We start from the raw sequence: 13,402 nt of genomic DNA, 5'->3' as shown, positions 1-13,402 counted from the left end.
TGCAATATTTGGGATACACATACTAAAAAATATTAGTTGTTGATCTGAAATTTAAATTTAACTTGGCACCCTGTATTTTTATTTGCTAAATCTGGTGAACCTATTAGAGAATCTCAAACAGTGATGGCAAGTCCTTAAGCACAGTTGAAACACATTTAAGGATTGAGACAATCCCTGTCTACTGCCTCAATGACCTGCCCATGAATGCAGACATACCCATCAGAAATCTTTTTCCACCGTGGGTTACAGTATTGTGTAGGGAGTGCCTGGCTCCAAATTTGGCTCTATGGCTTTCCAGCTGTGACTATGGGCAAGCTACTTAACTGTGACTCAGTAGTACCATCTCTAAAATGAGGATTACATCACCCCTTACCTGAGAGAGATGCTGTGAGGATTAAGTGATGAAATATTTGTAAAACTACTAAAGAAGTGTCTAGCATTCAATCAATGTTAGCTATTATTATTACTGAGGTTATTCACTGTTTTATAATCCTTCTCAACAGTGTTCTCCAGGGAAATATCACCACTTGACTGAAGTGATGCTATTGGCCTTTCTCAATCTAGAACTTTCCCCTTTATTTCTTGCCAATCCTTGGGATAAATCACTCTACTCTTTTGATTCTCTAATTGATAAGGAAGTCATTCAACTCTGAGCTTTATTTTTAATTTTACTAAAAAAACAATTATTCTCTCCCCCCTCTCCACATTTATTAAGATATAATTGACATGTAATATTGTGTGAGCTTAAGATATAATTGTGATTGATGACTTGGTACTTGTATATGTTGTGAAATGTTTACCACAATAAGGTTAGTTGACACATTTTTTACTCATTTAATTACCATTTTGTTGTTGGTATGGTGAGATCATTTAAGCGCTATCCTCATAACTTTCAAGCACACAACACAGTATTGGTAACTGTAGTCACCATGTTGTACCTTCATTCCCTAGAATTATTTGTTTTATAATTCAAAGTTTGTACCATTTGACCAATGCTTTGCATTTCCTTAAGCCCCTCAGCCCCAAAGTTTTTGAGGACCCACCACAGTTTTGGCTTCCATGTCATATGCTAGTTGACCATATGTGCAGAGGTTTATTGCTGATCTCTTGATTCTGTTCCATTGGTCTAAATGTCTGTTTTTAAGTCAATACCCACTATTTTGATGACTATACCTTTGTGATGTAGTTTAAAATCAGAAAGTGTGATGGCTTCACTTTTGTTCTTCTTTCTCAAATTGCTTTGCCTAGCATAGTCTTTTCAGGTTCCGTGCAAATTTTAAGATTGCTTTTTCTATTTCTGTAAAAAATGCCATTGGAATTTTAAAGGCATCACACTGAATCTGTAGATGGCTTTGGACAGTATGGACATTTTAATAATATTAACATTTCTAATCCAAAGACACATGGAATTCTTTCATTTATCTCTGACTTCTTCCATTTTTTTCATCAATGACTTATACTTTTTGGTGTAGAGGTCTTTCACTTCTTATTTGTTTATTTACTTAAATTCTTAAGTAATTTATTGTTTTTGTTGTTATTGTAAATGGGATTGTTTCCTTTATTTCTCTTTCAGATAGTTCATTGTTAATGTGTAGAAATAAAAACTGACTCTTGTATGCTGATTTTGTATGTTGAAACTTTACTGAATTCATTAGTTTTAACAGTTTTTTGATGGAGTCTATAGAATGTTTTATATACAAGATTATGTTATCATCAAACAGAGGCAATTATACTTCTTCCTTTCCAACTTGGATGCCTTTTCTATCTTTTTCTTGCTTAATTGTCCTGGTTAAGATTTCCAGTACTATGTTGAATAGGAGTAGTGAGAGTGGGCCCCCACGGTCTTGTCTCTGATCTTAGAGGTAAAACTTTCAACCTTTCACTATTGAATGTGATATGAGCAGTGGATTTGTCATATGTGGCTTTTACTATGTTGAGGTGAGTTTCTTCTAAACACAATTTGTTGAGAGTTTTCAACCATGAAAAGATGTTAGTTAAATTTTGTCAAATACTTTTTCTCTTTCTATTGATCTGATCATATAATTTTTGTCTTGCATTCTATTAATGTGATAAGTCACTCATTGATTTTCATATGTTGAACCATCCTTGTATCTAGAGGAAGCTTACTTGATCATAGTGTATAATCTTTTTCATAAGCTGTTGAATTTGGTTTCCTAGTATTATGTTGAAAAATTTGCATCTATATCCATCAGGGATATTGGCCTGTAGTTTTCTTTCCTTATAGCGTCTTATCTAACTTTGGTACCAGTTTAATGCTAGCCTTATACAATAAGTTTAGGAGTTTTCCCTCTTCTTCAATTTTTTAAAAAGAGTTGGAAAAAAATCAAGGTTAATTCTTTAAATGTTTTGTAAAATTTACCTGTGAAGTCATGTAGTCTGGGCTTTGTTGGGAGGTCTTTGAATACTGATTCAATCTTCTTACTTGTTATTAACTTGTTTAAATCTTTTATTTCTTTACGATTCAGACTTGGCAAGTTATATATTTCTAGGAACATATTCATTTCTTCTATGGCAAATTGTTGACCATTTTGTGGGGCCGGATGTTTGGGCTTCCTATTCTACCATTTTGGTGTCTATTATTTTTACTGAAAGTCTCAGTATGCTGAACCAAAAAATAATCTGCAGAGATTTCCATTAATGGGAATTAGATAGAGCCAGGGTGGCACCATCTAACACCTAAAACTAGATGGGAATAGGTCAATAAGCTTCATCTCATTAGTATTGTGGATGGTGGGACAGAGAAGCATTGTGACAAATGAAGGGAAGAATAATCTCTAAAACAGAAGCTTTGGTTCAACACTAGCTTCTTTATTTACTTAGGAGTTCTGTGACCTTAGTTAAACCAATTCACTTTTTAGTCAGTTTTCTCATCTGTAAAATGGGGAAATGCAATATCTAAATTTTCAATTTCACTCTATTTTTTAGTGAGTATTAGTTCAGAGCCAATGTATTTAATTCATTGAATACTCTCAGAAACTTTGTAAATAGTAGTTTTTCTTATGATTATTCCTTGGTATCTCTAGTAAATTTTAAAAATCAATACAAAACAACAAAAAATATTTATGGGTAACCCCAAACAAGAGGTTTTATGTTTTATTCTATTGTAGTGGAAAAAGAATGAATGCCATAGCTCTGAAGTTAACAGGATGGTGCAGGATAATTAATATGCCTCCTTTGATGTTTGGGGTTAATCAGTCCTCCTCTGCATATTGCCTCAAACTCCTTGTGGGCTTACAAATAAACTGTGTTCTAATTTCTATGTTCTTGTAGTTTGGAGTAAGAATTTGAGAATGTTACCTTATGGTGATCACATAACCTTTTGCCTTAGATGCTGACAACTGAGCAGTTAAAACAAGTGGAATCTTGGTGACTTGGTATTTTTGTCTACACAGGTGTAAGGGAGCATTTGTGAAACATGATCCATGCATTTGGAGGGCAGGGAGGAGACTTACAGGCATGTGGGGGAGTGGGAGAAGGTAAAACAAAAAACATAGAGAAAATAAAAAGTGCCTTAGGTTGGTCCTACCGTATTGTACAATTCCTCTAGCCTGGAGATGGTGAGAAAACGGTGCATGCTTACTCCATTCTCTATGAGTAATTTCACAAAATCCACTCTGTCCAGAACTAGGGCATCCAGCATGGCTTGTTCCAGAGACCCCACCTGCAAAGCAAGTCACTGAGTTAGTCTGCCCCAGGCTTCGGAGATGCAGTCCTCTGGCATTCACTGGAATAGTTCAGAAATGGATGACTTTGACATCAGGTAAACCTTCAGCACATCCAGGAACATACTAGCAAGACTGCTCCTAACTCTGCTTATGGGACAGCTACAATTTCTCCTGTGTTTTGGAGCCTGTCTTTGGAAATAGAAGTTAAAGATTTCTAATTCCTAAAGTTATTTTTTCCTTGAAAATCTCTCTCTCTCTCTCTTTTTCTCTCTCTCTGGATCTTGAGAAGGAACAAGGGTTCACAAAGCTTTTCCTTTCCCAACTCTCTGATCAAACTTCTGCAATACCAGTGAAGTGCTAAAGTGGATACTTTGCTGTTTTTGTTTTGCTGTCTTTGTTTTCATTCTCCTTAGGCTCTAAATTAGATGCTGGCTGGCTTGAGAAGAGGGACCCTAGTAAAGAGACCAGAAAGTAGGATATTGTATATATATATATTTTAGTTAAGCAATACCATTTTGCCTTTGTTTCACCCATTTCCACATGGAGACACAACAACTATTTAGGTCCTTTGGCCTTCTTACTAGGATTTTATTTAATTCTTATTACACAAATTTCCCGGTGTCCAGACTCTGACAAATCTTTCTACACCAGCAATGCACTAGTGGCACTAAATGAAGACAGGGTTCAATCCTATGCAGAAGCTCTCTGGGGAAAGCAAAGGTTAAAAACAACCTGTACAGTAATTCCAGGCACAGAAATAAAATTTCAGGCCTCTGGTGACTTCCTGGGGATACATGCATACATCACCCAATGGCAAATTTTCCAAATTTTTATTTTTGGTAGAATCATTTGAGGGAAACAAACCAAGAACAGTTATATAAAGCTTTGGTTCCCTCTGTGCTCTTCTGGGGCGTAGGGAGGACCCGTGCTTAGCTACCAGGACCAGATGGCACCTGCATGGGGGTGCTAGTTCTGCAACCTGAGGTGCCACCCAGACACGCACCAGCACAAGGTGCCACCACTGGGAAACAGCGACCTCAAAGACAACCTGAAACACATTGCTGCTTCCAATCCCTCCTTTATTTTAATTAATACAACTTTGTATGATATATATTCTTTTAGACATTTAAAAGAAATGGCAGCATTTGCTACTAAAAATTGCTATCAGAAGCCATTCAGAGAGGAGGTGATTAGAACATTTTGAATTGTGCTTAGTCATATGTTCTGCCTGGTTGCAGTGGTTTCTTAGGTCATTTCCACCCCAAAGAAAAGGCAGCAGTTTCCCCAACTTCTCTCAGAGGGCTCCTTAAATAAACACCCTTGCCCAAGCAAGGGGACTTTTCAGGGGGTGACAACATATACTCTACCGGCCACTGTTGCCCATAAATAAAGATCTGGCTTCGAGCGATGTCAACTCTGTTCCATGCTAAGGCCAAGCTCAGTTGGTCTGGGGCAGAGGCATTGGCTCCTATAGAGACAAGTAGGAGGAAAGAGTGGGAGAGAAAAAACAATTATGAGTTATAATACCAAGAAGACCTACTCCATCACTCTCACATCAATATCTCTCTTCCTGAAAAGAAGGTTTGGTTATGTAATAGGGTTTATCAAACTTGGCACTATTGACATTTTTTGGGAGGACTATCTTATAATTGTAAAATATGTAGCAGCATCTTTGGACTCAACTCATTAGATGCCAATAGCATCACCTTCCAAACTCATAACAATTAAAAATGTTTCCAGACATTGCTAAATTCCCCCAGGGGTAAAAGGAGACAAAATCAGCCATTAAGAACTGCTGCTTTAAAAAAAAAATTTAGTATAGTTTGTATGCAATAGTATATTAGTTTCAGGTGTACAATATAGTGATTTGGCATTTTTATACCTTACAATGTGATTACCCGCAAATTCTAGTAATCATCTGTCACTGGGCAAACTAATCACAATGTTATTGACTATCTTATCCTATCTTCTTTACTCTTCCCAGATTCATCTCTTTAGTCTCTGTTTCTATGAGTCTGTTTTTGTTTTGTTTGTTCATTTGTTTTATTTAATTTGTTTTATTCCACATATAAGTGAAACCATATGGTATTTGTCTTTTTCTATCTGACTGATTTCATATAGCATAATATACTCCAGGTCCATCCATGTTATCACAAATGACAAGCCTTTATTCTTTTTTATTGCTGAGTAATATTCAATTGTATATATATATATATTATGTCATTTTTATCCACTCATCTATCTATTGAGGGACACTTAGGTTGCATCTATATGTTGGCTGCTGTAAATAATGCTGCAATGAACATAGAAATGCATATATCTTTTTGTATTAGTGTTCTGTTTTCTTTGGATAAATACTCAGAAGTAGAATTGCTGTGTCATGTGGTAGATATCTTTTTAGTTTTTTGAGAAATTTTCACACTGTTTTCCACAGTGGCTGTAATAGTTTATGTTCCTCCAACAGCGCCAAGGGTTCCCTTTACTCCACATCCTCAATACCACTTGTTATTTCTTGACTTTTTGATAATAGCCATTCTTAAAAAACATTTTAAATTTTAGTGTCCACACATGTTGGGTTCAGTATAAACCACATACTTGTACTAAGTTAATCAGTGTTTGAAATGATAAATATTAATTCAGCTTACACAGGGATTTTTCCATAAAAATATATTTCTTATCTCCTCAGATAACAACTAGAATTGGAAAATCATACTAGGGTCACTGGAATAAGCAAGTGATAAATAGGAACATGTCAAAATATACTGTCATCATTTTGAATGAAAAAATAAAAATGAAGGCTCCTTGGACCTGCATTTGGAAAGGTAGTGCTTCATAAATTCTTTTGCTTCCTTAGCTGATCTATTGGTCATTGCTGACTCTAATGGTTTAAAAATTCCCTTTACCATTTATGTGTCAGCTAAGTCAACAGTAGTAGCAAAAATCTGAACAAGAACACATAGCAGGAAGCAGGCAGTGAGATCAACGTGAGCTACTTGAATGTAATTATGTAAGTGTCAAATGAAAGCATGAAGCCAATGAGTTTTGACTTTTCAAAAATTGAAAATACATCACTCAAGAATGGTCCTAGGTGACAGTTTGTACCAGTGGTTCTCAATCAGAATGACCAACAAGCCATTCCAGTTTGCCTGGTATGGTCACAGTGTTAGCACTGAAATTTGTGTCTTGGGAGACCCTCAGTCCTACAAAAACTTGGATGGCTGGTCACCACATTTTCAGCTGTGGTTGTACACTGAAATTGCCTGGAGAACTTGAAATATACTCTTTCTTGGGATGCATCCCCCAAATTTTGGGTTAAATGGGCATTATAGTTTTTAAGAGTTTAAATCTAGATACTATCTGTTCATTAATTCACTCATTTATCCATTCATTCATTCATTCATTCATTCATTCATTCAATGATATTGATTTTATTCCTTCTCATGTGAAAGGCACTATGCCAGTATGAGAATCAAAGTGAATAAGACAGAATACTCTGTCTTGAGAGCTTACATTGTAGAAGAAGAGAGAGGTCTGAAATTAAATACACCATTTCATGCAATCATTCAATTATTTGCTCAACAGAAATGTATTGAATATATTCTGTGCCAGGAAATGTTTTGTCATTGAACATCTACTGGTGAACTAGATATCTAAGGGTACTCTTTTCACAGAGCTTACCACTCCACGTCACTCAAAATAAATGAGTTAACAAACTAATAAGCAGCGCACTTCCAAATTGTGTAAGTGCTATGAAGGAATAGTGCCATTAGCAAGATGTGGAACCTATGTCTATAAACACACTTTGAATTATTCCAAATCAATGTGGCAACACCATTCTGGTTACTCAGTTTTGCATGGTCCCATGACAGAAGTATTATGCTAGTCAGCTGGGGTGATTTCCTGGCCAGGCTGCTCTCCTAAAACCAGGGCTGGATATGAAGACATTGGTTAAACTCCTTGGCTCAAGTCTGGGAGTCCTTTGTGGCATCTAGTTGACCATATGTGGGAAGTAGAGGGATAAAAAGTGCCCAAAAGTATTGAGGTGGGTCTGGGGTCCAGAAAGACCCGGTTTGGGCTCAGGGAACCCCACTCATACAGTCTGAAGCCCTGACTGGTGCCAGATCCCAGGTGGGCATGGAGAAAGTAATTTAAAGCAATGGCCTAAGGGTGATACTGATAGTGATCAGTGTGGTGGTGGTGGAGTGCTATCTTAGAATGAGTGGACAGGAGGTCTTTCTGAGAGTGACATTTGAACCAAGACCTAAATGATTAGAAAAAGTCATTATGTGACAAGTAGGGGCAAGTATTATAGGAAGAGGAAACATCGAATACAAAGGGCCTGATGTGGGATGAATACAAGTAGTTATAACATGAAAATATGGTTTTATTATATCCTCTTTTTGCAGGAGGTCAGGGAAGATTTAGGTTTAGAAATAATGATCACACATAGCTTTAAAGAATTAGTTCACTAGAAAAGTTAGGTGAAGAAAGTTGTTCTAGCAAAGGAAACAGAGTATGCAAATTCTGGGGGAGTTAAACAGTCCAATGAATGTGGGATATTCATGGGAAGACATTGAAGACTCTTTGGGTATAGCTTGGGGTGTAGCTTGGATTAGAAGCAGAGAGAGATGGAGCTAGAATAAAAGGATTGATAAATAATGTGGAGGAGTTTCCCTTTATTCTGAAGGCCTGGGGAAACCACCAGAGAATTTTGTCTCAGAAGCAATGCAGTCATTTACATTTTAGGAAAATCACCTGGGCAGCAGTGTGAAGAATGGACTGGAAGGGCATTGAAGGAGGAACAGTTAGGAAAATTTTGTAATATTCCAGAAAAGGGATGAGGACCTAAAGGAGCAACTTACATAGAGGGATATTTAGGAAGCAAAAGCAATAGCCTGAGGTGATTAATTTAAAGTAGAAGTCAAAAGTGATCCCCTCGTCTGTAGCTTGAGAGCCCAGGTATACAATGACAACAGAGATTTGCCATGCAAGAGAAAAAAAGTCTTTGAGGTTAGCAAATTATTATCTTGAATATGCTTAGTTTAAAATAATTGTGGTATATCCAAGTGAGAATGACCACACACCCTTGGTTACTGAGGACTGAGGTAGGGAAAATTTGTCAACATTAGCATAAAGGTGACAAGAGGAGGGCAGAGGATAAGTGGTGAATAATACCATTTTCTAAAAGGTAGAAAAGTGAAGCAAATTTTTAGAAAAATATCATGAAAAGCAGTCTGAGAGATAGGACATGAACCAATAGATCATGGTGCCCTAAATTATGGGAAGAGAGATTTTCAAGAAGGAGGGGATGGTCAATAGGGCAAAAGCCAAAGGAGGTAAGTAAGGAAGGTCAGCCTTCCTTTTTCACAACTCCTCTCATTACCGGCACCTGCCGAAGTATCAATAGTTCATTATTTATTTCCAACTCCAGAATGTAAATCAACCAATCAATCTATTAATCTATCTTTCTATGAAGAGGCAGGGAGAGAGAGAGACAGGAACATCGAGCTACTACTCCTCCTGTATGTGCCCTGACTAGGGAATCGAACTGGCGACCTCTGTGCTCTAGGACGATGCTCCACTCACTGAGCTATCCAGCCAGGGCTTAATTTCTTTTGATTTATTACTTCAGAGAGACAGAGGGAGGAAGGGAGTGGGGGAGATGGAAAGGAAGCATTCATTTGTTGTTTCACTCAGTTGTGCATTCATTGGTTGCTTCCCATGTGTGCCCTGACCAGGGATCACTCCCGCAACCTTGTTGTTTTGGGATGACAGTTTAACTGACTGAGTAAACCGGCCAGGGCCCAGAATGTAAATCTTAAGAGGCCAGGGATTGAGTCTACTTTAGTTGGTACTGTATTCTTAGAGTCCAGAACAGTGCTTGCCACACAATAGTAACTATTTGCTGACTGAATAAATGAACCTAAAAGTGTGCACTGGATTTGGCAGTTTGGAAGACTCACGAAAGTAGTGTGCATCTTTAGTTGAGTAAGGGAATAGAAGCATGTCTGTAGCAATCTCTTCCCTCCAGGAAATTGTAATCTAATAAAAATGGAGTTGGAATGGGATAAAGGCAGAGATGTGACAAGTGTACAAATCACTACATCAAAGAACCAAGTGGTAAGTGCCATAAAAGCTGTACGGATAAGGCCAGAGCACATCCTCGTCAGCTGAGTCATAGCAACAGTAAGGAGGAAGCAGAATTTGATCAAAGTAGAATTTATTTTATTTATTTTTAATTTTGCGGGGGAAACAATTCAGACGTTATTTATTCTAACTTTTCTTGGTGTTACTTTCTGAAGATATATATATATATATATATATATATATATATATATATACAGGGTATTTTATAACTGGGCCTATGAGTACATTGGCTAGACCTCTAACTTGTTTTGACCTCAGGTAGTATGCTTTTATTTATTTTTATTGAGATATAATTGACATCAATGGAGTTTGTGGGAGGCTGAATGATGCAATGATGCCCCTGCCCCTCAAAGATGTCCATGTCCCAATCCTGGGAACCGGGGAAGATGTCACTTATATGGCAAAGTAACTTTGTAGATGTGATTAAGTTAAGGCTTTTGAGAAAAAGAAATTATCCTGGATTATCGGGTGGCCCCAATGCAATGTAATCACAAGGGTCCTTATAAAAGGGACATGGGTATCAAAGTAGTAGTAGGACATGTGAAGATGAAATGAAAACAACAGGTTGGATTGATGCAAGGACGAAGTGACAAGTCAAGGTATAGGCAGCCTCAGGAAACTGAAAACAGGCAAGGAAATGATCCTCTCCTGAGACCTGTAGAAGGAATGTAATCCTCACACCTTAATTTTAGACTTCCAGCCTTCAGAATTCTAAGAGAATAAATTTTTGTTGTTTTAAGCCACTAAATTTGTGGTACTTTGTTCTGGTAGCAATAGGAAACAAATATAGAGCTACTAAGAACACAGTTGTTAGAAACAGATTCATAGATGCAGAGAACAAACTTGATGGTTGCCAGATGGGAGGGGGACTGGGGAACTGGGTAAAAAAGGTGAGGGGATTAAGAAGTACCAATGGTAGTCACAGGGATGTAAAGTACAGCATAGGGAACAGAGTCAGTAATATGTTAATAACTAGGTAGGGTGTCAGGTGGGTGCTTGCATTATTGAGGGGGATGACTTTATAAATTATATAATTGTCTAACCACTATGCTGTACACCTGAAACTAATATAAAATAATATTGAGTGACAATTGTAATTAAAAATAAAAAAATATATAATTGTTATACAATTGTTATTGTATTTTTTCTGCCTTGTTATGAAAAATAACTCCTTTCTGTCACTCCAATTCCCATTTTTGTTTTTATCTTAGTGCTGTGCTAACAATTAAAGATTTTGCCAGAGCATGCTCAAGAAACTCTTGCTTGGCAGGTTGAATTCTTCTCTAATAGTTTTTTTTTTTTAAGGAATTACTTATGGGAACAGTATTGCCAGAGTTCTAGAATGTTTTAAGTGTTTTTGTTTTTGTTCTTTGTTGTATTTTTTTTAGTGGTCTATAGTTAAATGACAATAGGTCAGTTTAAAATCTGTTGCTCTATTGTCTCTTGGTATTGAGTATTATTGTAAGAAGGTCTGAGATCAGCTTGATTTTCTACCTCATAAAACACTTGTTCATTTTGCCTGGTGGCCCCAAATATTCTTTATTTTCTTTAATTATTATTTTTTTCTTTGAAGTTCAGTAACTTTACTAGGATTTATCTGGGTGTTGAAGATTCTAATTATTTTTTCTCCAGGGTAAGGTCGATCTTTCAATATTTAGATCAAAGTTTACAAATGTTTTAATGAAATAATTCTTAAATTATATATTTAAATTATATAATTATGTTTTAAAATATTTGTTCTGATCTATTATTTTGGTTTTATTCCTTGGAGACACCAATTATGTTTATGTCGTATCTCCATTTTCTGTCTTTTATAAATAAAATTTCTCTTTTATGCTAATTAACTCTTTATTTCTGTTTCATTTTCTTTTTGTTCACTGTCCTCATTTCTGTTCTTTATGTCCTGCATTGCGCTTTTACAATGTATATTTTATCTCGCACCATTTCTCATTTCTTTGGCAATTCTGTGATGATTTTTTTCCCCTCTACTTCATTCTGCAATGCTATTGACATTTTATCACCTCTTGCTGCCTCACCTACTTGGAGAATTTTAGTATTCCCACTTTAACGTATTTCTTCATACATGAGTACTTCATTGACATTTAAAATGTTTAGATTTCATAGTAAAATATTTATTCATAATGTTCATCTATTCCCAGAAAATATTTTTATGGAGTATTATTCTTCTGTGAATACATTTTTCTCTTTGTATTTTTCTTAAACTATATTTATATGCTAATCCTTTACTTACTATTTATCATTTAATGAGTTGGGTCATAATGGGCCTAGGGTAGCATTCTAGGCTAGTTATTATACACAACTGGAAGGCTTTCTTCTCAGCTACCAGAAAAACAAACTCCCTCCTGCAAACATAGCTTAGCTGCATCCTTCTATATGTAGCTCACCTTCTCTATTCCTATGTACTAGTCAGGATCGGGAGGGTCTTCTGCCACCCTCCAATGCTATTCTATCCTTATACAGGCTATTCTAGACAGGCTATTCTTAGTACCTTGGGGTGTTCCCCATATGTAGGAAATGCACTTTTGTTGGTTTCTCTCTCCCCAGCTTCCCCTCTTTCTCCCATGTAGCTGCTGCATATACAGATATTTTGGAACATTTCATAGTTTTACCTAAAATGAAGTGTGCTTATTGTTTTTCTTCCTATTTTCTATGATTGAATTTTGAAGCTTTCTAGGAGAAGAAGAAAATGATGTTTTTGTAGCCATGTTTATATTGGAAGTCCTGAAGGATATTGTTGGTGGAAGGTCAGAGCTTTGCATGAGTAGTATTCCCTTAATTGAAGTATAGAGGATGGATAGGAACATGCTCAATAAGAAGCAAGAAGATCCCTTAAGAGGTCACTGCAATAAATCAGCTCAAAATTACTGAGGGCTTAACAGTGCTGAGCAAGGAAGGAAAGGAAGGGATAGATATGAGAGATGTTGTAGTTGCTAAAATGCCCAAATGTTTAGTATTTGCTTAAAAAAAAGGAGGAAGAATTTGATGAAGGCTTTGAGCCTAGAAAATTGTAAGAATGGTGGTTATATGAACATAAATGGAGAATTCAACTATAAATCAGCTTTTTGGGGAAAGACCATTTGTTTTCAGTTTTATATACTTTTTTTTAAGAAAATTATTTTGATCACATTTGAGGTGCCTATTGATCTCAAGGGAGTTCTCCAGTAGGCAGTTAGAAGAGGCAGCAGGGAGGAAAGCTAGGTTGGAGTTAAATGTGGAGCTTATTAATTTAGGTGTGATATTTAAAGCCATGGTACTAAGTTTGACAGAAGATAGAGTGAAGAAATAAGAGGGTCTGATGACGAAGACAAAGGAGAGGGTCAGAAAGACAGAACACTCAGCCTATTTGACCCCAATGAGAGGTAATAATAAATATAATGACTATCACACATTGAGAGCCATTACATGCTAAGCATTATTCAGGGTAGGCAAAAGTAGGCTTATGGTTATGAGTTACAAAACACAGAGTTTATTCTTGTATTACTAGTTACTGTATTATTTTCCATATGAACAACTATAAAGCTATTTTTGCCCACCCTGTACATGTATTA

The 13,402-nt window shown here is 36.4% G+C and overlaps 1 protein-coding gene across 6 annotated transcripts in view; it reads right to left on the bottom strand.

Moving 5' to 3' along the window:
* The window catches only part of TRPM3 (transient receptor potential cation channel subfamily M member 3), a 542,782-nt gene that overhangs the window by 111,269 nt on the left and 418,111 nt on the right, over positions 1 to 13,402 (bottom strand). For all 6 annotated transcript variants that reach the window (XM_066257103.1, XM_066257105.1, XM_066257106.1 and 3 more), the window contains 2 exons: positions 5,054 to 5,154; positions 3,548 to 3,682 (listed from right to left, as the gene is read on the bottom strand). In XM_066257103.1, the coding sequence (XP_066113200.1) occupies positions 3,548 to 3,682; positions 5,054 to 5,154 (236 nt within the window). The remainder of the gene's footprint in view (positions 1 to 3,547; positions 3,683 to 5,053; positions 5,155 to 13,402) is intronic.

This window comes from Saccopteryx bilineata, chromosome 2 (genome assembly GCF_036850765.1).
Source record: "Saccopteryx bilineata isolate mSacBil1 chromosome 2, mSacBil1_pri_phased_curated, whole genome shotgun sequence".
NCBI lineage: Eukaryota > Metazoa > Chordata > Mammalia > Chiroptera > Emballonuridae > Saccopteryx > Saccopteryx bilineata.
Note: the sequence above shows the minus strand (reverse complement) of the source record. Positions and strands in the feature narration are given on the sequence as shown.